The sequence below is a fragment of the Erinaceus europaeus genome, chromosome 20, assembly GCF_950295315.1.
Source record: "Erinaceus europaeus chromosome 20, mEriEur2.1, whole genome shotgun sequence".
Lineage (NCBI taxonomy): Eukaryota > Metazoa > Chordata > Mammalia > Eulipotyphla > Erinaceidae > Erinaceus > Erinaceus europaeus.
Window position 1 is genome coordinate 12,389,704 of NC_080181.1, and position 20,698 is coordinate 12,410,401.

At 47.5% G+C, this 20,698-nt stretch overlaps 1 protein-coding gene and 1 pseudogene across 1 annotated transcript in view; one reads left to right on the top strand and one right to left on the bottom strand.

Moving 5' to 3' along the window:
• SORL1 (sortilin related receptor 1) overlaps positions 1 to 20,698 on the bottom strand; it is a 219,383-nt gene that overhangs the window by 152,362 nt on the left and 46,323 nt on the right. The window contains exons 5-6 of the mRNA XM_060179854.1: positions 15,070 to 15,137; positions 1,422 to 1,602 (exon numbers count right to left, since the gene is read on the bottom strand). Of these exons, the coding sequence (XP_060035837.1) occupies positions 1,422 to 1,602; positions 15,070 to 15,137 (249 nt within the window). The remainder of the gene's footprint in view (positions 1 to 1,421; positions 1,603 to 15,069; positions 15,138 to 20,698) is intronic.
• Positions 15,169 to 17,391, top strand: LOC103113997 (voltage-dependent anion-selective channel protein 2-like; annotated as a pseudogene).

The following is a 20,698-nucleotide window of genomic DNA, read 5'->3' on the forward strand; positions in this document are numbered from 1 at the left end:
ATCGACCTGTCAACGCCCATGTTCATCAGGGAAGCAATTACAGAAGCCAGACCTTCCACCTTGTACATCCCACAATGACCCTGGGTCCATGCTCCCAGAGGGATAGAGAATAGGAAAGCTATCGGGGGAGGGGGTGGGATACAGAGTCCTGGTGGTGGGAACTGTGCGAAGCTGTACCCCTCTTATCCTATGGTTTTGTCAATGTTTCCTTTTTATAAATAAAAATTTTTTTAAAAAAAGAACCTAGAGGCCAGCCTCACCTCTGATTTCAAGCCCTCAGGCTCACAGGGGGGAAACGCAGAGCAATCTCACAGTCACCGGGAGCCCTGGTCCGAGGCAAGGTCACACAGGCAGACAGATGGACAGACAATGGCCGCCTTTCAGTAAGCCAGCTCCTAGCCCCAGGACACCCAAGCCACCCAGCTTGGCCCGGCTTCTCCCTTCACACAAAGGGCTAGGCAGCTGTAACAAACCACTCCATGCACCAAAGGGAAAGTACCATCTCTGTTCTGCAAAAAGCACACCCCCTCACCCCCTCACACCCCTGCAGCATCTGGCTCCAAAGCATCAAATCAGGGGGACTACGACTTTCTCAGAGGCTGAGCGTTAAGCTACTTACTGACAGCTGGAGGCTTAATTACTGCCTTTCTGAGAGCATTAACTCCCAGCAGCCAATGACTGCACATTCTATTAGCCATGTAAATGAACGTGTACCCAAGGTGCAAAGAAAGCAGTCCAACTGGAAAGGGAATCAGACACTGGGATTTGAAAGAAAGAGAGAGAGAGAGAGAGAGAGAGAGAAAGAAAGAAAGAAAGAAAGAAAGAAAGAAAGAAAGAAAGAAGCCACTAAGCTCCCCACCTCTCCTTTGTGTCCACTTATTTGAGATTTTAAGTATTTGATTTATTTATTCCCTTTTGTTGCCCTTGTTGTTTTATTGTTGTAGTTATTATTGTTGTCGTTGTTGTTGGATAGGACAGAGAGAAATGGAGAGAGGAGGGGGAAGACAGAGAGGGGGAGAGAAAGACAGACACCTGCAGACCTGCTTCACCGCCTGTGAAGCGACTCCCCTACAGGTGGGGAGCCGGGGCTCAAACCGGGATCTTTACCGGTCCTTGTGCTTTGCGCCACCTGCGCTTAACCCGCTGCGCTACAGCCCGACTCCCTACTTTTAAAGATAAAGATAGATAGATATATTTCTCAAGGATGCTTGGTCACCAGGAATCAAGCAAATTCCTAGAGCCAGCAGACAGGCTGGGTGTGTCTGCTGCTCACCCTGCGGCCTCCCAGAACGTGCTAAGCCCTCTGGGAGTGTTGTCCATGCTCCAGGTGCCGGCTCCCCCAGGCACAGCAGGGCAGGCCCTGCCCAGGGATGGGTAGGCAGGGACCCCAAAGCAGCCCCTTCCACAGCACCCCGACTCACCACTGCCTTTGTAGCAAACATGTACTTGTCCTGGAGCTGGAAGTCCTTCACCTCCTCCAGGATGATCTCCTGGTTCTCACGGGACTGGAAGAAGTCGGTACTTCGGAAGATGGTGGAGTAGCCAGAGGGTTCATGCCGCTCAATGTAGATGGTGTTTGGCTTGTCGTAGGGATCGATTCCCCTGAGAGGCAGGAGAGAATAAAGGACTGTCACTTCACACTTGTTGCGGTCATTTTATCATTTCTCAGCACAGGAGACTGGGACTCTAGTTTGCAATGTCACCACTGAGAAATTGCCCAGGAGAATTCTGCCTTTTCCCTGTTTCAGTGGGAAAGAGAGAAACGAAGGAGACAAAGGCAGAGACAGGCCAGAGACACCCCAGCACCATTCCAACATCTATGGAGCTACCCCCAGGCTGCCCACAGTGCTCCCATGTGGTGCGAGGGACCAAGCTCAAGGCTGCAAGCGTGGCGAGGCCGAACGGGTGAGTCACCTCCCGCCCTGTCTCCACACTTAGTCACAGGCAGCGTGGAAGGACTTAGAGCCATCGCAGAGGGAAGGAACTAGGAGCAATGCTGTGTGTGCCGGCAGCCCAGCCCTGGGGCTGTTCCTGGGCTCATAAGGAGGGAGCAGAACTGTCGCTTGATGTTACCCTTCGTTTCAATCACCCCAAGTTTTGCTCAGGGCAAACTCCAGCTGAGCTGGAGCAGTGGGAAGGAAGCAGCAGCAGCGGAAGGCAAAGTGTTTCCAGCATCTTCAGCATCCGTGAGCCGGGGACTGCCTGAGGCTGTCAGCAAGTTTCTGCCTCAAGTCACAGACCTCAGAGGACTTTTTTTTTTAATGTCTTTTTTTTAACTTTATTTATTTCTTTATCCCCTTTTGTTGCCCTTGTTGTTTTATTGTTGTAGTTATTACTGTTGTAGTCGTTGTTAGATAGGACAGAGAGAAATGGAGAGAGGAGGGGAAGACAGAGGGGGAGAGAAAGACAGACACCTGCAGATCTGCTTCACCGCCTGTGAAGCGACTCCCCTGCAGTTGGGGAGCTGGGGGCTCGAACCGGGAGCCTTCCTTGGGTCCTTGAGCTCTACACCACCTGCGCTTAACCCGCTGCGCTACAGCCCAACTCCCCAGAGGACTTTTCAGGTCATTCTCAAAAGACTGGACTAGGGGGGCCGGGCGATAGCTCAGCGGGTTAAGCGCACAAAGTGTAAGGACCAGCATAAGGATCCCGGTTTGAGCCCCCGGCTCCCCACCTGCAGGGGGGTTGCTTCACAGGTGGTGAAGCAGGTCTGCAGGTGTCTGTCTTTCTCTCCCCCTCTCTGTCTTCCCCTCCTCTCTCCATTTCTCTCTGTCCTATGAACAATGACGTCAATCACAACAACAGTGAAAACAACAAGGGGAACAAAAGGGGGGGGGATTGCCTTCAGGAGCAGTGAATTTGTGGTGCAGGCACTGACACCTAGCAATAACCTTGGAGGCCAAAAAAAAAAAAAGACTGGACTAGCAGAAACTTCCAGGGGTGCAGTCATCCTCCTCTTCCTGGGAACCCGGCCTTGCTCTGTCCTGCCTGTCCCGGGTGCTGTCACTAGGATCCAAGAGACTTGATAGGCACTTTCTCCAGGAGCTGATGGCCAGCGCCTTCAGACAGGCAGACCCAGACCCCCTCTTGCTCTGCCAGCCCCCCACCCCTGCAGGCCCGAAGCCCCTTGTTTCTCTGCGGAGCTCCAGTCCACGCGCCACTCTCCATTTTGTTTTGTTGCCACCAGCGTTACTGTGTTATTCAATGCCTGCACAATGGATCCACAGCTCCGGGGGGCTATTTCTTCCCTTGCCTTCCCTCCACCCTTTTTTTTGGATAGAGAAAAACTGAGAGGAGAAGGAAAGATAGGGAGAAAGAAAGACATCTTTCCTTCACTATTCATGAAGCTTCCCCCACCCTGCAGGTGAGAACCAGGGGACTGAACCCGAGCCCAGGTTTTTGCACAGGGTGAGGTGTGAGCTCTGCTGGACCCACCGGCGCCCAGTCCCCAGGTTCCCCTTTCCTAGGGAGCCACGTCCACTCTTTCCCACGCCACTCCCGCTGCTCCGCAGCACTCAGTTTCTGACTTTTTTGGAGAGCATTCCAGGAGTTACAAGGTAAAGCAGAAACTGCTTGGGCTGAGTGGACTGTAGACTCATTCCCTGTCCCACACTCTTGACCAAGATGCTTGGCGGAGTTTCCCAGGGAGTGAGACTACCTTCAAAGGTCCTTTTCACTGACTGGACTCCAGGCTGAATAGATCCTTACTGCACTGGATCCTTACTAGATCCAGAGGCCACAGTCACAGAGGTCGCTGCAAAGTGACTACAGCAAATGACCTCAGAAGACTCCCAGCTTGGGTCCCCTCAACCTGGGCCCCAGATAGCACCTGGGAGAACCACTCATGGAAGTCAGGTTCCTAACACCACACGGGCCAGGAGGACCAGTCAACGAGCAGATGTAACCAGAAAGACCAGCTCTTTCATAGTGAGTGTGCAGACAGACAGAGAGACTCACATATGTAAGTCTGTGTGCAGCGGCTCTTGGGATAACAAAGATAGAAAGTTCCTTCAAAGATGAACGGCCAGGAGGTGGCGCAGTGGATAAAACGTTGGTCTCTCGAGCATGAGGTCCTGAGTTCAATCCCCAGCAGCACATGTAGCAGAGTGATGTCTGGTTCTTTCTTTCTCTATCCCTCTCATTAATAAATAAATAAAATATTTTTAAAAAGATGAATGGTCAAGAGCGAATGGATGGGAGGAAGGGTGGGAGGGAGAAGGCAGGCAGGAGGAAGAGAAGAGAAGAACATGAAAAGCAGGGACCAGGCAGTGCTGCAACCAGTAAAGCATACCAGACAGCACATGCAAGGACCTGGGTTCAAGCTCCCAGTCCCCGCCTGCAGGGGGAGACTTCATGAGCAGTGACAGAGAGAAATTGAGAGGGAGAAGAGAGAGAGAGAGAGACAGGGAGAGAGAGACACCTGCAGCCCTTCTTCACCAATCATGGAGGCCAGGGGATTGAACCTGTATCCTTACATACTGTGGTGTGAGTGTTTTAACCAGAGAAACGTTGAGAGGGGGAAGAGAGATAGAGAGGGAGACAGAGTGGCCACCACCTGGCCCCCTTCTATTCCTTTCTCCCTCTATTTCTCTCAGTCTACATCATACTTTATTTGTTTTAATATTTCATTATTTTTTTTTTACCAGAGCACTACCCAGCTCTGGCTTATGGTGGTGCAGGGGATTGAACCTGGGACTTTGAAGCCTCAGGCATGAGAGTTTCTTTGCATGACCATTGTGCCATCTACCTCATCCTCTCCATAATTAAATAAATAAATAAATAAATAAATAAAATGTAAAAAAAATGAAAATGAAAAACAAGCTTCTCATATATGCGGTCCTAAATGCAATCCTGGCACCTAAAGAGAGAAAGGAAAAAAACAACAGAAGAAAGACAAAAAAAAGGCTCTTTTTTCACAGTAGGGGAAGGGCCTCCTCTGGCCTCCACTGCCTGTTTCAGCAGGCGGGCAGGTCCCTGAGGGAGATAAGTGTGTACCAGCGCCTGTGTGGGGGTGGTGGCATGTTCTCTCCTTTTCTACAATTAGAAGGACTGATTAAAGTACTTCCTCTACCCCGGAGGATATGCAAATCACAAGGAGGCTGTTTGGTATTTTTAAAAAGGCCGAGAGCAAGGGACCTATATTCAGCTCTTCAGAGCACGAGCTCACCTCCATCCATTATCCCTCCCCAGCCAGAAGCAGGGGCTGGGTGTGGTGTCTGGAGACAAAAGGCTCTCCTGCTCAATCACTCCTGAGCATCCCTTCTGCTGACAAGTCGTGGCAGTAACTCTCCCCTGCCTGCCCGGCTCCTTGCACATGTCTGGTCCTCTCTGCCCTCCTCTGGCAACTCCAAGGCGGGCGGTCTCCCTGACTTCTCCCCTGGCCTGAGTGGAGGCATCCTGGAGCCCCTCCCCGTGGCTCTCCCACTGTCCTACTCTGTCAATTTCCAGCTCCAGATAACAAGCCACTGGCTTCCTCACTCCTGCTGCTCTCAGGCTGTCAAGCACCACTGAACAAAAATGTCTGCAATTAGGGTCAGGGAGCTAGTGAGCCCCAGAGCACCCAGCTCTAATCCCCAGGCTTGCTCTCTCTTCCCTAAACAAATCCTTTTTTTCTTCTTTTTTTATTTCTTTATAGGGGGATTAATGGTTTACAGTCGACAGTAAATACAATAGTTTAGACATGCATAACATTTCTCAGTTTTCCACATAACAATACAACCCCCACTAGGTCCTCCTCTGCCCTTATGTTCCAGGACCTGAACTCTTTGACCCCCCTTTCCCTCCCCCCCAGAGTCTTTGACTTTGGTGCAATGCACCAACTCCAGTCCATTTTCTGCTTAGTGTTTTCCCTTCTGATCTTGTTTTTCAACTTCTGCCTGTGAGTGAGATCATCCCACATTCATCCTTCTGTTTCTGACTTACCCAAACACCTACTGAAAGAACTACAAAAATGCATCAATAGTAATACAATAATAGTGGGAGACTTCAACACCCCGCTCTCACACTTAGATCAATGAAGCAGAGAATCAACAAAGAAACGAGAGAATTAAATGAAGAGATGGACAGACAGACTAAGCCTCCTGGACATTTTCAGAGTTCTTCACCCCCAAAACAGGAATACACATTCTTTTCAAATCCACAAAGCACATCCTCAAGGAGAGACCACGTTAGGCCACAAAGACAGTATCAACAAATTCAAGAGCATTGAAATCATCCCACGTATCTTCTCAGACCACAGTGGAGTGACGCTAACATTCAACAACAAACAGAAAACTACTGACTTATCTCACTTAACATGATTCCTTCAAGCTCCATCCAAGATGAAGTGAAGTAGGTGAAGTCACCATTTTTTACAGCTGAATTGTATTCCATTGTGTATCTAGACCACAACTTGCTCAGCCACTCATCTGTTGTTGAACACCTGGGTTGTTTCCAGGTTTTGGTTATTACAAATTGTGCTGCTAAGAACATATGTGTACACAGATCTTTTTGGATGGGTGTGTTGGGTTCCTTAGGATCTAGCCCCAGGAGAGGAATTGCAGGATCATAGGGCAGGTCTATTCTAGCCTTCTGGGAATTCTCCAGACTGTTCTCCACAGAGGTTGGACCCACTGACATTCCCACCAGCAGTGCAGGAGGGTTCCTTTGACCCCACAACCTCTCCAGCATTTGCTGCTGTTACCTTTTCTGATGTGTGACATTCTCACAGGAGTGAAGTGGTATCTCATTGTTGCCTTGATTTACATGCTTCTTTTCTGTTGCCTCCAGGGTTATTGCTGGGGCTCAGTGCCTGCACCATGAATCCACTGCTCCTTGAAACCATTTTCTCTGTTTTTTTTTTCCCCTTTCCTTCCTAATTTTTATTAGGTAGGACAGACTGAAATTGAGAGAAGATGGGGAGATAGAGAGAGGGAGAGAAAGACACCTGCAGATCTGCCTCACCTGCAGTCCTGCTTCACCACTCATGAAGCAGAACCAGCTGCTGGTAGGGAGAGGGGACTTCCGCACTTAATTGGGTGCATTACTGCCCGGCACCCCCAACTAATCTTTTTTTAAAGGATAAAAAAGGGGAGGTAGGTGGGCCAAGGGAACATCATAATGGTTATGGAGAGACTTTCATGACTGAGGCTCCAGGGTCTCGGGTTCAATCCCTAGCACCACCATAAGTCAGAGCTGAACAGAGCTCTGATCTCTCTCCTCCTCTCTACCTCTCATTAAAATAAATAAATAGAGGGGCCGGGCATGAACGCAGCAGATTAAGCACACACGGTGAGAAGCATAGGACCGGCATAAGGATCCCAGTTTGAGCCCCTGGCTCCCCACCTGCAGGGGGGAGTCACTTCACAGGCGGTGAAGCAGGTCTGCAGGTGACTATCTTTCTCTCCTCCTCTCTGTCTTCCCCTCCTCTCTCCATTTCTCTCTGTCCTACCAACAACAACGACATCAACAACAATCATGATAAACATGGGCAAAATAAATAAATAAATAAATGGCCTCCAGGAGCAGTGAATCCATAGTCAGGCACCAAGACCCAGCAATAACCCTGGAGCCAAATAAATAAATAAATAAAAATAAAATAAGATATTTTAAAAGGTGGCGGGGGCAGGCAGTGGCACACCTGGTTGCCTGGTTGAGCACACACACTAGGGTGGACAGGGAAGCAAATTCAAGCTCTCACTTGTTCCTTTCAGAGGGGAAAGACTCATCAGCAATGACGCAGCCTGCAGGTGTCTCTCCGTCTCTCTCCCTCTCTATCTCCCCACCCCCCTTAACTTCTCACTGTCTCTTTTCAAAATAAAGTTTAAAATCATAAAGAAGAAAGAAGTGAATTAGAAAAAAAAAAAAAAAAACAACCTCTGCTATTATTCTCTTAAAGTTAGGTTACACTCTGTCATGATAGGAACTCCAAGGGGAATAATCTTCCAGATAGTCTGAAATCCCCGGACCTCAGACGTGCAATTATCTGAACTAACCCAGGCGAGTCCTTTCCCCAAATCCCGCTGCACAGCTCCAGGGAGGCAGGAGGTGCGGCACTGATTCCCACACACCAGGTGCCTGCATCTAGTGAGTGACATGGCTGCTCTGTCTTTTTTAAATATGTGAGTCCAGAAACATATCAAAGAGCAATTTGTTCCATTAAAATTCAAGTAAAGGGGCGGGTGGTGGTGCACCTAGTTAAGCACCCGTTACCATGTACAAGGGCCTGGGTTTAAGCCCTCGGCCCCGGGGCTGGGCAGTAGCACAGCAGATTAAAGGCACACGGTGCAAAGTGCAAGGACCGGCGTAGGGATCCCAGTTCGAGCCCCCAGCTTCCCACCTGCAGGGGAGTGACTTCATAAGCGGTGAAGCAGGTCTGCAGGTGTCTGTCTTTCTCTCCCTTCTCTGTCTTCCCCTCCTCTCTCCATTTCTCTCTGTCCTATCCAACAACAGCAGCTATAACAACAATAACAACAGGAACCACAACAAAGGCAACTAAATGGGAAAAGTGGCCGCCAGGAGCAATGGATTAGTAGTGCTGGCAACGAGCCCCAGTGATAACCCTGGAGGCAAAAACGAAAATAAAACCCAGACCTTCCACCTTCTGCATCCCACAATGACCCTGGGTCCATGCTCCCAGAGGGATAAAGAATAGGAAAGCTATCAGGGGAGGAGATGGGATACGGCGTTCTGGTGGTGGGAATTGTGTGGAGTTGTACCCCTCTTATCCTATAGTTTTGTCAGTGTTTCCTTTTTATAAAAAATAAAAATAAAAAATAAACTGCTACCCACCTCACCTGCAGGGGGGGAACTTCATTCACAAGTGATGAGGCAGTGCTGTAGGTGCCTCTCCTCCCTCCCTCTCTCTCTCTCTCTCCCTCCCTCCCTCCCATCTCAATTTTTCTGTCTTTCCAAAATAAAGTAATTTTTATATTTATTTATTTTCCCTTCTGTTGCCCTTGTTTCTTTTTTTTAATTGTTGTTATAGTTACTATTGTTGTTATTGATGTCGTCGTTGTTAGATAGGACAGAGAGAAATGGAGAGGGGAGGGGAAGACAGAGGGGGAGAGAAAGATAGACACCTGCAGACCTGCTTCACCGCCTGTGAAGCGACTCCCCTGCAGGTGGGGAGCCTGGGGCTCGAACTGGGTTCCTTATGCCGGTCCTTGCACTTTGTACCACATGCACTTAACCTACTGCGCTACCGTCCGACTCCCAATAAAGTAAAATTTTAAGAATCTGAAACAGGGGCCAGGCAGTGAGGTACCTGGTTAAGTTCATGCATTGTAGTTCACAAGGGCCCAGGTCCAGCCCCTGGTTCCCACCTGTGAGGAGAAAGCTTCATGAGTGGTGAAGCAGGGCTGCAGATGGCCCTCTGTCTCCCTACTTCTTCAATTTCCCTCTGTCTCTATCCAATAATAAATAAATGAAAACTTAAAAAAAAAACCAAGATTTTGGGGGCCAAAAAAGAAGAAGTAAGAAGAAGAAGTAAGACCGACCAGAAGAGAAAGGGCAAAAGCCAAATAAAGCGATTGAAGGCTCCCTCCGTAAGCAGGGCACCACAATCAAAGGCATTCACAATAAGCCAACACACAAATTGAGACGACAGAGAGGTGCTGTTCCCTTTCTTCCCGAACACACTGGCTGTGAGGAGAGGTGGTGTGATGTTGCCCAGGTGAACATGGACTCTGATACTTTTTTTTTTTTTTTTTGCTTCCAAGGTTATCGATGGGGCTAGGTACCAGCACTACAAACTCACTAACCCTGGTGGCCATTTTTTTCCTTTTTTTTTTTTTAATCGGATAGGACAGAGAGACATTGAGATGGGAGGGGAAGGAAGAGAGACACCTGAAGACCTGCTTCACTGCTTGTGAAGTCCCAGCAGGGGCTTGAACCCGGATCTTTGTGCTGGTCCTTGCACTTTGTACTATGTGTGCTTAACTGGTTATGCCACTGCCCAGCCCCATGGAATCTGATACCCTCTACGGACAATTTGGCAATGTCTACCAACATTACAGGTGGAATGTCTCACTCGCAAAAAGCTGACACAAGTCCTCACCCTTGTAAGGTGTTTGTACCAAGAAAGACAAACACGAGTGTCCTCATAATAGATGAGAATGTGGTGTTATGCAAAGAGAAACCAATCAGGATACAATCGCAATTTCAACAGGCGCCTTAGACAAGGTCTCATTTCATTCTTTTTTTCTTTCTTAATTTTTTAAAATTCTTTCTCCCCTCTCCAGATTTATTGCTGAGACTCAGTGCATGTACGATAAATCCACTGCTCTTGATACCAAAAGCAGACAAGGACACAACTAAAAAAGAAAACTATACACCAATATCTCTAATGAACATAGATGCTAAAATACTGAACAAAATTCTAGCCAACCAGATACAGCAGTCTATTTAAAAGATTGTTCATCATGACCAAGTGGGGTTTACCCCAGGGATGCAAGGTTGGTTTAATATACGTAAATCAATCAACATGATCCATCACATCAATAAAAACAAGACCAAGCCCAGCTCCCCACCTGCAGGGGAGTCGCTTCACAGGCGGTGAAGCAGGTCTGCAGGTGTCTGTCTTTCTCTCCCCCTCTCTGTCTTCCCCTCCTCTCTCCATTTCTCTCTGTCCTATCCAACAACAACAATATCAACAACAACAATAATAACTACAACAATAAAACAAGAGCAACAAAAGGGAAAATAAATAATAATAATAATAAAAATAAGGGAGTCGGGTGGTAGTGCAGCGGGTTAAGCGCACGTGGCACGGAGCACAAGGACCGGTGAAAGGATCCCGGTTCAAACCCCCGGCTCCCTACCTGCAGAGGAGTCGCTTCACAAGCGGTGAAGCAGGTCTGCATGTGTCTGTCTTTCTTTCCCCCATCTGTCTTCCCCTCCTCTCTCCATTTCTCTCTATCCTATCTAACAACAATATCAACAACAACAACAATAATAACTACAACAATGAAAAACAACAAGGGCAATAAACGGGAAAATAAAATTTAAAATATTTCTTAAAAACAGCAAGACCAAAAGCCACATGGTCATATCAATAGATGCAGAGAAAGCCTTTGACAAAATACAACATCCCTTTATGATCAAAACACTACAAAAAATGGAAATAGATGGAAAATTCCTGAAGATAGTGGAGTCTATATATAGCAAAACTATAGCCAACATCATGGCTCAATGGTGAAAAACTGGAAGCATTTCCCCTCAGATCAGGTACTAGACAGGACTGCCCCCTATCACCATTACTATTTAACATAGTGTTGGAAGTTCTTGCCATAGCAATCAGGCAGGAGCAAGGGATTAAAAAGATACAGATTGGAAGAGAAGAAGTCAAACTCTCCCTATTTGTAGATGACATGATAGTATACATAGAAAAACCTAAGGAATCCAGCAATAAGCTTTTGGAAATCATCAGTCAATACAGTAAGGTGTCAGGCTACAAAATTAACATTCAAAAGTCAATGGCATTCCTCTATGCAAACACTAAGTTAGAAGAAGTTGAAATCCAGAAATCTATTCCTTCTACTATAACAACAAAAACAATAAAATATCTAGGAATAAACCTAACCAAAGAAGTGAAAGACTTGTATACTGAAAATTATGAGTCACTACTCAAGGAAACTGAAAAAGACACAAAGAAGTGGAAAGATATTCCATGCTCATGGAATGGAAGAATTAACATCATCAAAATGAATATACTACCCAGGGCCATCTACAAATTTAATGCTATCCCCATCAAGATCCCATCCACATTTTTTAGGTGAATAGAACAAATGCTACAAATGTTTATTATCTGGAAGCAGAAAAGACCTAGAATTGCCAAAACAATCTTGAGAAGAAAGAACAGAACCGGAGGCATCACACTCCCAGATCTCAAATTGTATTACAGGGTCATTGTCATCAAAACTGCTTGGTACTGGAACAGGAATAGACACACTGACCAGTGGAGTAGAACTGACAGCCCAGAAGTAAACCTCACACCTATGGACATCTAATCTTTGACAAAGGTGCCCAGACTATTCAATGGGGAAAGTCTCTTAAACAAACGGTGTTGGAAAAAATGGGTTGAAACATGCAGAAGAATGAAACTGAACCACTATATTTCACCAAATACAAAAGTAAATTCCAAGTGGATCAAGGACTTGGATGTTAGACTAGAAACTATCAGATACTTAGAAGAAAATAATTGGCAGAACTCTTTTCCGCATAATTTTATTAAAAAATTTATTTATTTTCCCTTTTGTTGCCCTTGTTGCTTAACATTGTTGTTGTTATTGATGTCTTTGTTGTTGGATAGGCCAGAGAGAAATGGAGAGAGGAGGGGAAGACAGAGAGGGGGAGAGAAAGATAGACACCTGCAGACCTGCTTCACCGCCTGTGAAGCGACCCCCCTGCAGGTGGGGAGTCGGGGGCTTGAACCGGGATCCTTGAGCTTTGCACCATGCGCACTTAACCTGCTGCACCACGCCTGACTCCCTTTCCGCATAAATGTTAAAGACATCTTCAATGAAACGAATCCAATTACAAAGAAGACTAAGACAAGCATAAACCTATGGAACTACATTAAATTAAAAAGCTTCTGCACAGCAAAAGAAACCACTACCCAAACCAAGAGACCCTTCACAGAATGAGAAAAGATCTTTACATGCCATACATCAGACAAGAGGCTAATAACCAGAATATATAAAGAGCTCACCAAACTCAACAACAAGACAACAAATAACCCCATCCAAAAATGGGGGGAGGACATGGACAGAATATTCACCAAAGAAGAGATCCAAAAGGCCAAGAAACACAAGAAAAAATGCCCCAAGTCTTTATTTGTCAGAGAAATGCAAATAAAGACAACAATGAGATACCACTTCACTCCTGTGAGAATGTCATACATCAGAATAGGTAACAGCAGCAAATGCTGGAGAGGGTGTGGGGTCAAAGGAACCCTCCAGCACGGCTGGTGGGAATGTCACTTGGTCCAACCTCTGTGGAGAACAGTCTGGAGAACTCTCAGAAGGCTAGAAATGGACCTACCCTATGACCCTGCAATTCCCCTCCTGGGGATATATCCTAAGGAACCCAACACACCCATCCAAAACTTGCCAAACTCAACAACTGTGTACATATATGTTCTTAGCAGCACAATTTGTAATCGCCAAAACCTGGAAACAACCCAGGTGTCCAACAACAGATGAGTGGCTGAGCAAGTTGTGGTCTAGATACACAATGGAATGCTACTCAGCTGTTAAAAGATGACTTCACTGTTTTTAGCCAATCTGGGATGGACCTTAAAAAATTCATATTAAGTGAAATAAGTCAGAAACAGAAGGATGAAGATGGGATGATCTCACTCTCAGGCAGAAATTGAAAAACAAGATCAGAAGAGAAAATACAAGTAGAACCTGAACTGGAGTTGGTGTATTGCACCAAAGTCAAAGACTCTGGGGTGGGGGGTGGAGAACACAGGGCCAAAAAGGTTGACAGAGGACCTAGTGGGGGTTGTATTGTTATATGGAAAACTGAGTATATCTTGAGTAAGAGTATTCTCAGCAGAGAAAACAGCAAGGACAGAGGTCCAGGGGTAGGAATGTACCTGGCAATGAATCCCAGAAAGAAAGAAAAAATATGGTGAAGCATATTAAATGGGTGAAAGCAGAGGAACAACCTGCTTTTTAACAGGATCCATCTGACCTTGGGCCCTCCAGGGACTCTACCGTGCCCAGGACACAGCTGCAGCACATGGTGGGCACAGGCCAGGGGCCGTAACAATGGGAAACAGCTTTGTGAAGCCCACCCTCCCCACCTGCAGTGGCCCCTCATGGCTTTCAAATTCAGCCTGAATTCCTTCATCAAGAACTGCAGCTTGAGGTCAGGTGGTGGCGCACCTGGTTAAGCGCACACATTACAGTGTGCAAGGACCTGGGTTCAAGCCCCTGGTGCTCACCTGCGGGGTGGAAACTTTCACAAGTGGTGAAGCAGGGCTACAGGTGTTTCTCTGTCTCTTTCCCTCTCTATCTCTCCCTCCCTTCTCAATTTCTCTCGTCTCTATCCAATAAGAAATAAATATTTTTTAAAAAAAGAAAGGAAATGAAGGCAGGAACGTAGGGGAAAAGTGGGCAAATACACACACACACACACACACACACACACACACACACACACACACACAGACAGTCATAAATATAAAGTCAACCCCTATCTGTGACCTTGGGAGAATTAACTGTAGTTTCCAGTGGAAGGGATGAGAACACAGAACTGATGGGGAGAATGTTATGAGTTATCCCCCTACTATCTTATAATTTTGTAAATCAATTATTAATTTTTAAAAAAAAAGAGCTGCAGCTGTTGCTTCTGATACCAACATCCCATTTCCAACTATCCAGAAACAATGGCGGTCAGTCAATATCCTCTAGCCAAGCACTGCAATGCCCTGCTTCTTTGTCTGCCCAGATTGGAGCCGCCGTCCTGATGACCTCCCCCAGGCCGGCCCCACCTGCTAGCTGGTGTCGATCACCAGGCCCCCAGCCACCTATGCTGTGGAGCTGTGACCCTCCCATCTGGAATGGAGGTGACCATCCCCCCCCACCTGTCACCCTATGCCCCTGAGGCTTATGCTCCTTCCAGAGGTGGGTAGCAGTGAGCACAGAGCGTCCTTCCCCACCCGCTAAATTTCAATCTCCTGCAATAACTCCATCCACCCGTTTGTTACTCAGCTCCTCACACGCTAAAGCACCTCGCGTGCTTTCTATCGGCAGTCAAAAAGCGAATGAGTGATGAACAACTTTCAACAAATTTCAGAGAGAGAGAGAGAGAATGTCCCACTTCTGTTGTGAAGGTCTTTAAAAACACTGATACACACTTCACACGCACGCCCTTCAAGGTTCCCCCGGGCACCCTGATGGATGGGGAGACGCAAAAGCTCTGTCACAGCCCTCACCAACGTCCTTCCTTCCTGGGGCTCCCCCCTCCCTTCCCCTCAAAGTGCCAGTCCCCCAAGCTTGGGGAATGTGAGCAGAGCCTCCAGGAGCTGTGAGGGAGCTCGAATTGGAGAAAGGAGACTCTGTCCTCGATGGCGTGACTTACCAAGAGAAGGACTTCACGTGCTCCTGAATCAGGATCCAGGTCTGGCCAAAGTCATCCGACTTCCACAGCTGTGAAGGGGGAAGCCACAGCAAACAGGTCATGAAGGAGAGGGGTACAGAGCCTGAGAGGCATCACAGCCCCACACACAGCCTGAGCCCATGCTAAAGGGCAAACCTGGGCCCCAGAGCCCAAGGCCCCCCTGGGCCACTCCAGCTGCCAGCTGCCAGCTGCCAGCTGCCGTGAAGGGAAGGAGGAAGGGAGGGAGGGGAGGACGGAGTGACAGCTCCAGAAACTGATCTGATCCTGTAACTGACTTCACCATAAATGATCAGAATGATGGAGATTATTAGAAATAATGGGAAGGATACACATTGGAATATTACTCAGCTATGTTCACTGGTGAATTCACCTTCTTCCCCTCATTTGGATGGAGGAATCATGTTAAGGGAGTTAAGTCAGAAAGAGAAGCATGAATATGGGATGATCTCACTCACAGACAGAAGCTGAAAAATAAGAACAGAAAGGGAAAACACAAAGCAGAACTTGGACTGGAGGTGGTGAACTGCACCAAAGGAAAAGACTCAGGTGCCGGGGAAGAGGGAGCCTTCAGGTTCTGGAACATGATGGTGGAGGGGGATGGCTGGAGGGTAGAATGTTATGCAGAAAACTGAGAAACGGCACCAAGTACCAACTACTGTGTTTTCCTGTCCACTGTAAACCATCTCCCCCCAATAAACGGGAAAAATGCAAAAGAAAAAAAACAAGGAACGGGGAGAAGTGGAGGGGAGAGAGGACCTCTGGTGTGAGGGTGTTGAAACTTCAGTGGTGAGCCTTGTGCACACACAGACCAGTGCGAAACCACCCTGCGAAAATGGTATAGTCATGCTACAAAAACAATGTCTTACTTCAAGTTAAAAAATAATAATAATAGAGGAGGCCCCCAGATCACCTCTTCTCTGATCTATGGACAGGCCTGCCTGCAGCCAACGTGTATTCCTCCATCATATGCTGACCTTGGCAAAGCTGTCAGAGATATTTTCAACGAAGGATTTGATTTTGGGGTGGTGAAACTGGATGTGGAAGCAAAGGCATGCAGTGGTGTGGAATTTTCAACATCTGGTTCATCTAAAACAGACACTGGGGAGTCGGGCAGTAGCGCAGCAGGCTAAGCGCAGGTGGCGCAAAGCACAAGGACCGGCATAAGGATCCCGGTTCGAACCCCGGCTCCCCACCTGCAGGGGAGTCGCTTCACAGGCGGTGAAGCAGGTCTGCAGGTGTCTGTCTTTCTCTCCCTCTCTCTGTCTTTCCCCTCCTCTCTCCATTTCTCTCTGTTCTATCCAACAACAATAATAACTACAACAATAAAACAACAAGGGCAACAAAAGGGAATAAATAAATATTTTTTTAAAATTAAAAAAAAAAAACAGACACTGATAAAGTTACTGGGACCTTGGAGACCAAATATAAAGGGTGTGAGTATGGTCTGACTTTCACAGAAAAACAGAACACTGATAACACTCTGGGAACAGAAATTGCGACTAAAGACCAGATTTGCCAAGGTTTAAAACTGACATTTGATACCACCTTTTCACCCAACACGGGAAAGAAAAGCGGTAAAAATCAAGTCTTCTTACAAGAAGGAGTGTATAAGCCTTGGCTATGATGTTAACTTCGATTTTCCTGAATCCAGGGTTCAGCCAGCTGTCTTTGGTTATGAGGGCTGCCTTGCTGGTTACCAAATGACCTCTGACAGCGCCAAATCAAAGTTGGCAAGGCTTCTAGCTACATACTAGTGTCAGCAATGGCACAGAATTTGGAGGATCAGTTGATCACAAAGTATGTGAACATCCTGGCACTTCAGTAAACCTTGCTTGGACATCAGGAACCAACTGTACTCGCTTTGGCATTGCAGCTAAATACCAGTTGGACCTCACTGCTTCCATTTCTTCAAAAGTCAACAACTCTAGTTTATAATCGGAGTGGGCTACGCTCAGACTCTGAGGCCTGGTGTGAAGCTCACACTGTCTGCCCTGGTAGGTGGGAAGAGCATCAATGCTGAAGGCCCCGAACTTGGGCTTGCTCTGGAATTGGAGGCTAAATCTAGCTGGAAGAAACTTCTGGGAATGGATATCAGAAGATTTGGCCTGAATGTATTTCCAGTGTGACCGGCAGACTAACACATGTCCTCCCCAAGAAGGTGATCAAAACAAAGGATGATTTAAACAAGATCTGTATTTTAAATATTTAGACAGTTACTTGTTAGCTGGTTTCTAGTTGAACTGGTTAGCTACCTAGTTACCAGTACTGCAGTCATGCAATCACTTATACACTATCTAAATGTATTTAACTGTTAAAGAGCTGTCCACCAATAGTGAAATAGACCTTTATGAAAACCGTGCAAAAAATAATAATAGTGGGGCCAGGTGGTGGCGCACCTGTTTGAGCACACGCGTTACTGTGCGCAAGGACCTGGGTTCAAGCCTCTGTCCCCCACCTGCAGGGGGAAAGCTCCACAAGTAGTGAAGCAGGGCTGCAGGTGTCTCTCTGTCTCTCTCCTTCTCTATCTCCCCATCCCCTCTGGATTTCTCTCTGTCTCTACTGAAACAAATAAATAAATAAATAAAATACTTTAATAATAATAGTATACATCTTGGATCCTCTCCACCAAAAAAAAAGAAAAAAGAAGAAGAAGAAATTAAGAGGGCTGGGGATACACCTCAGAGGTACAGCACGTGCTTCACAAATGAGGTCCTGGGTTCAAATACCAGCATCAAATAAAACAAAGGGAAAAGGGGGGGAACCATGGGGCACTCGGTTAAGCACACACATCACCATGCACAAGGGCTCCAGCCCTCCCCACCTGCAGAGAGGACACTTCCTGAGTGGTGAAGCCGGTCTGCAGGTGTGTCTATCTTTCTCTCTTCCTCACTATCTCCTCTTCCCTCTCAAGATCTCTCTGTCCTGTCAATTAAAACTAAAGTAGAAGGGGGGGGGAGAGGGGATGGCCACCAGGAGCCGTGAATTCACAGAGTCGGCATGGCACCCCAGCGATAGCCCTGGTGGCAACAAAAGCAAAATGAAAAAAAGATCATTTTACTTAAGACTAGTCCTCAGGTGATGGGAACAGCTGAAGGATGATACCCTGTTCTCTGATCTTCTCACCTGAGAGGCCACGTCCTCAGAAGCCCAGCCTGGGCCAGCTGGAGAGGACTCTGGTGCCGTAGCCAGAGTCCAGAGGGGAGTCACTCAACACCAGGATTTGGGGAGGGCACGGAATTAACCAGCAGCTCTGTGCAAAGCCCTCAAGCTCCAAGGACATTGGAGGGGGAGGGAGTGCCGAGGACAAGACCAGAAGGAACAGTGACCTCAGCTTGCACACACGCTGCCAAGCAGCCCAGCTGGGCTTATGTTACTCCCTCAGACAGGTAAACAGATCGGGTTTTGGTTAAACAACCTGCAAAGGGAAAGAAAGGTTCCAAGGCTCCTCCTCTGAGCAGAACTCTTGGAACGTAACTCAGATGCAATCCTATGGGATCGGCAGGTCTCAGAAGACCCGGCAGATACAACTTCTCTACGTGGCCAGTTTCAGCTTGGGCCTATCAATCCTTCTCAGGCTCTCTCTCCTCCTCTCCCCTGTGCCAAAAAGCGAGGAAAACACACCCCAACACCCATCTGTATCATACACACACGCAGCACACAAACACCCAGGAAGAATATGGCAGCATCAAATTAATGGTCAGCAAAAACCAGTATGTTTAAGATGGAAAATGGGGGGTGGGGGCAGTGGCAAACCCAGTTAAGAGCACACTTGTTTTTGCCTCCAGGGTCATTGCCGGGCTCGGTGCCTGCACCATGAACCCACCGCTCCTGGAGGCCATTTTCCCCCTTTTTGTTGCCTCTGTTGTTGTAGCCTTGTTGTGGTTATTACTGTTGTTGATGATGTCGTTCGTTGTTGGACAGGACAGAAAGAAATGGAGAGGGGAGTCGGGCGGTAGCGCAGCGGGTTATGCCCAGGTGGCGCTAAGCACAAGGACCGGCATAAGGATCCCAGTTCAAGCCCCCGGCTCCCCACCTGCAGGGGAGTCGCTTCACAGGTCTGCGGGTGTCTGTCTTTCTCTCCCCCTGTCTTCCCCTCCTCTCTCCATTTCTCTCTGCCCTATCCAACAACAACAACACCAATATCAATAATAACTACAACAATAAACAAGGACAACAAAAGGAAAGAAAGAAAGAAAGAAAGAAAGAGAGAGAGAAAGAAAGAGAAAAAAAAAAAGAAATGAAGAGAGGAGGAGAAGACAGAGAGGGGGAGAGAAAGACAGACACCCGCAGACCTGCTTCACCGCTTGTGAAGTGACTCCCCTGCAGGTGGGGAGCCAGGGGCTCGAACTGGGATGTTTATGTAGGTCCTTGCGCTTTGCGCCATGTGCTCTTAACCCGCTGCGCTACCGCCCAACCCCCAAGAGCTCATAGTACCAAGTGCAAGGATCTGGGTTCAAGCTCCCCTCCCCCCCATCCCCCGACCTCCACCTGCAGGTGGTCTGCTTCACAAGCGGTGAAGGAGGTCTGCAAGTGTCTTTCTTTCTCTCTCCCTCTCTCTGTCACTCCATCCTCTCTCAATTTCCCTCTGTCCTAATTAATAAAAATCAGGAAAAAAAATAAAATAAAATGAAATGATGGCTGCCAGGAGCAGTGGATTTGTAGTGCCAGCACCAAGCCCCAGCGATAACCCTGGAAGAAACAACAACAACAACAATAAAGGGTAAAGGGGGAAAGTGGGGAAGAAGGCCACAGCTCAGCCTGAGAACAGCACTTGCAGGCATGACCTTCCAGGTTGGATCCCCAGCCCAGCACCACATAGGCCAGAGCTGAGCATTGCTCTGGTCAATCTTGCTCAAATAATAATAATAATAAATAAGTCTTTTTTAAAATATTTATTTATTTTCCTTTTTTTAATATTTATTTATTTTCCCTTTTGTTGCCCTTGTTGTTTAGCCTTGTTGTGGTTATTACTGTTGTTGATGTCCTTCATTGTTGGATAGGACAGAGAGAAATGGAGAGAGGAGGAGAAGACAGAGAGGGGGAGAGAAAGACAGACACCTGCAGACCTGCTTCACCGCCTGTGAAGCGACTCCCCTGCAGGTGGGGAGCCGGGGGCTCGAACCGGGATCCTTATGCCTTTGTGCCACCTGCGCTTAACCCGCTGCACTACCACCCGACTCCCAATAAGTCTTTTAAGAGAGAGAAAAATTGGGGCCGAGTGGTGGCGCACCTGGTTGAGTGTACATGTTACAATGTGCAAAGACCCAGGTTCAAGCCCCCAGTCCCGACCTGCAGGGGGAAAGCTTCACAAGTGGTGAAGCAGTGTAACAGGTGTCTCTCTGCCTCTCTCCCTCTCTATCTCACCCTCCCCTCTCAATTTCTGGCTGTCTCTATCCAAAAAAGAAAAAAAAGGAGAAAAATGGTGAGAGTAGAACAGAAATTTAACAAGAGGTCCCAGCATTGCATTCTCCTCTTCTCCTGCCCCCCCCCCCCGTTAAGTCCCAGACCCTCAATTTACCCCTCCCCTACTCCCACCCTGGTGCCCCTGCACAGATCAAGGACCTCCAGGATCCAGGCGCTGATGCCTGGC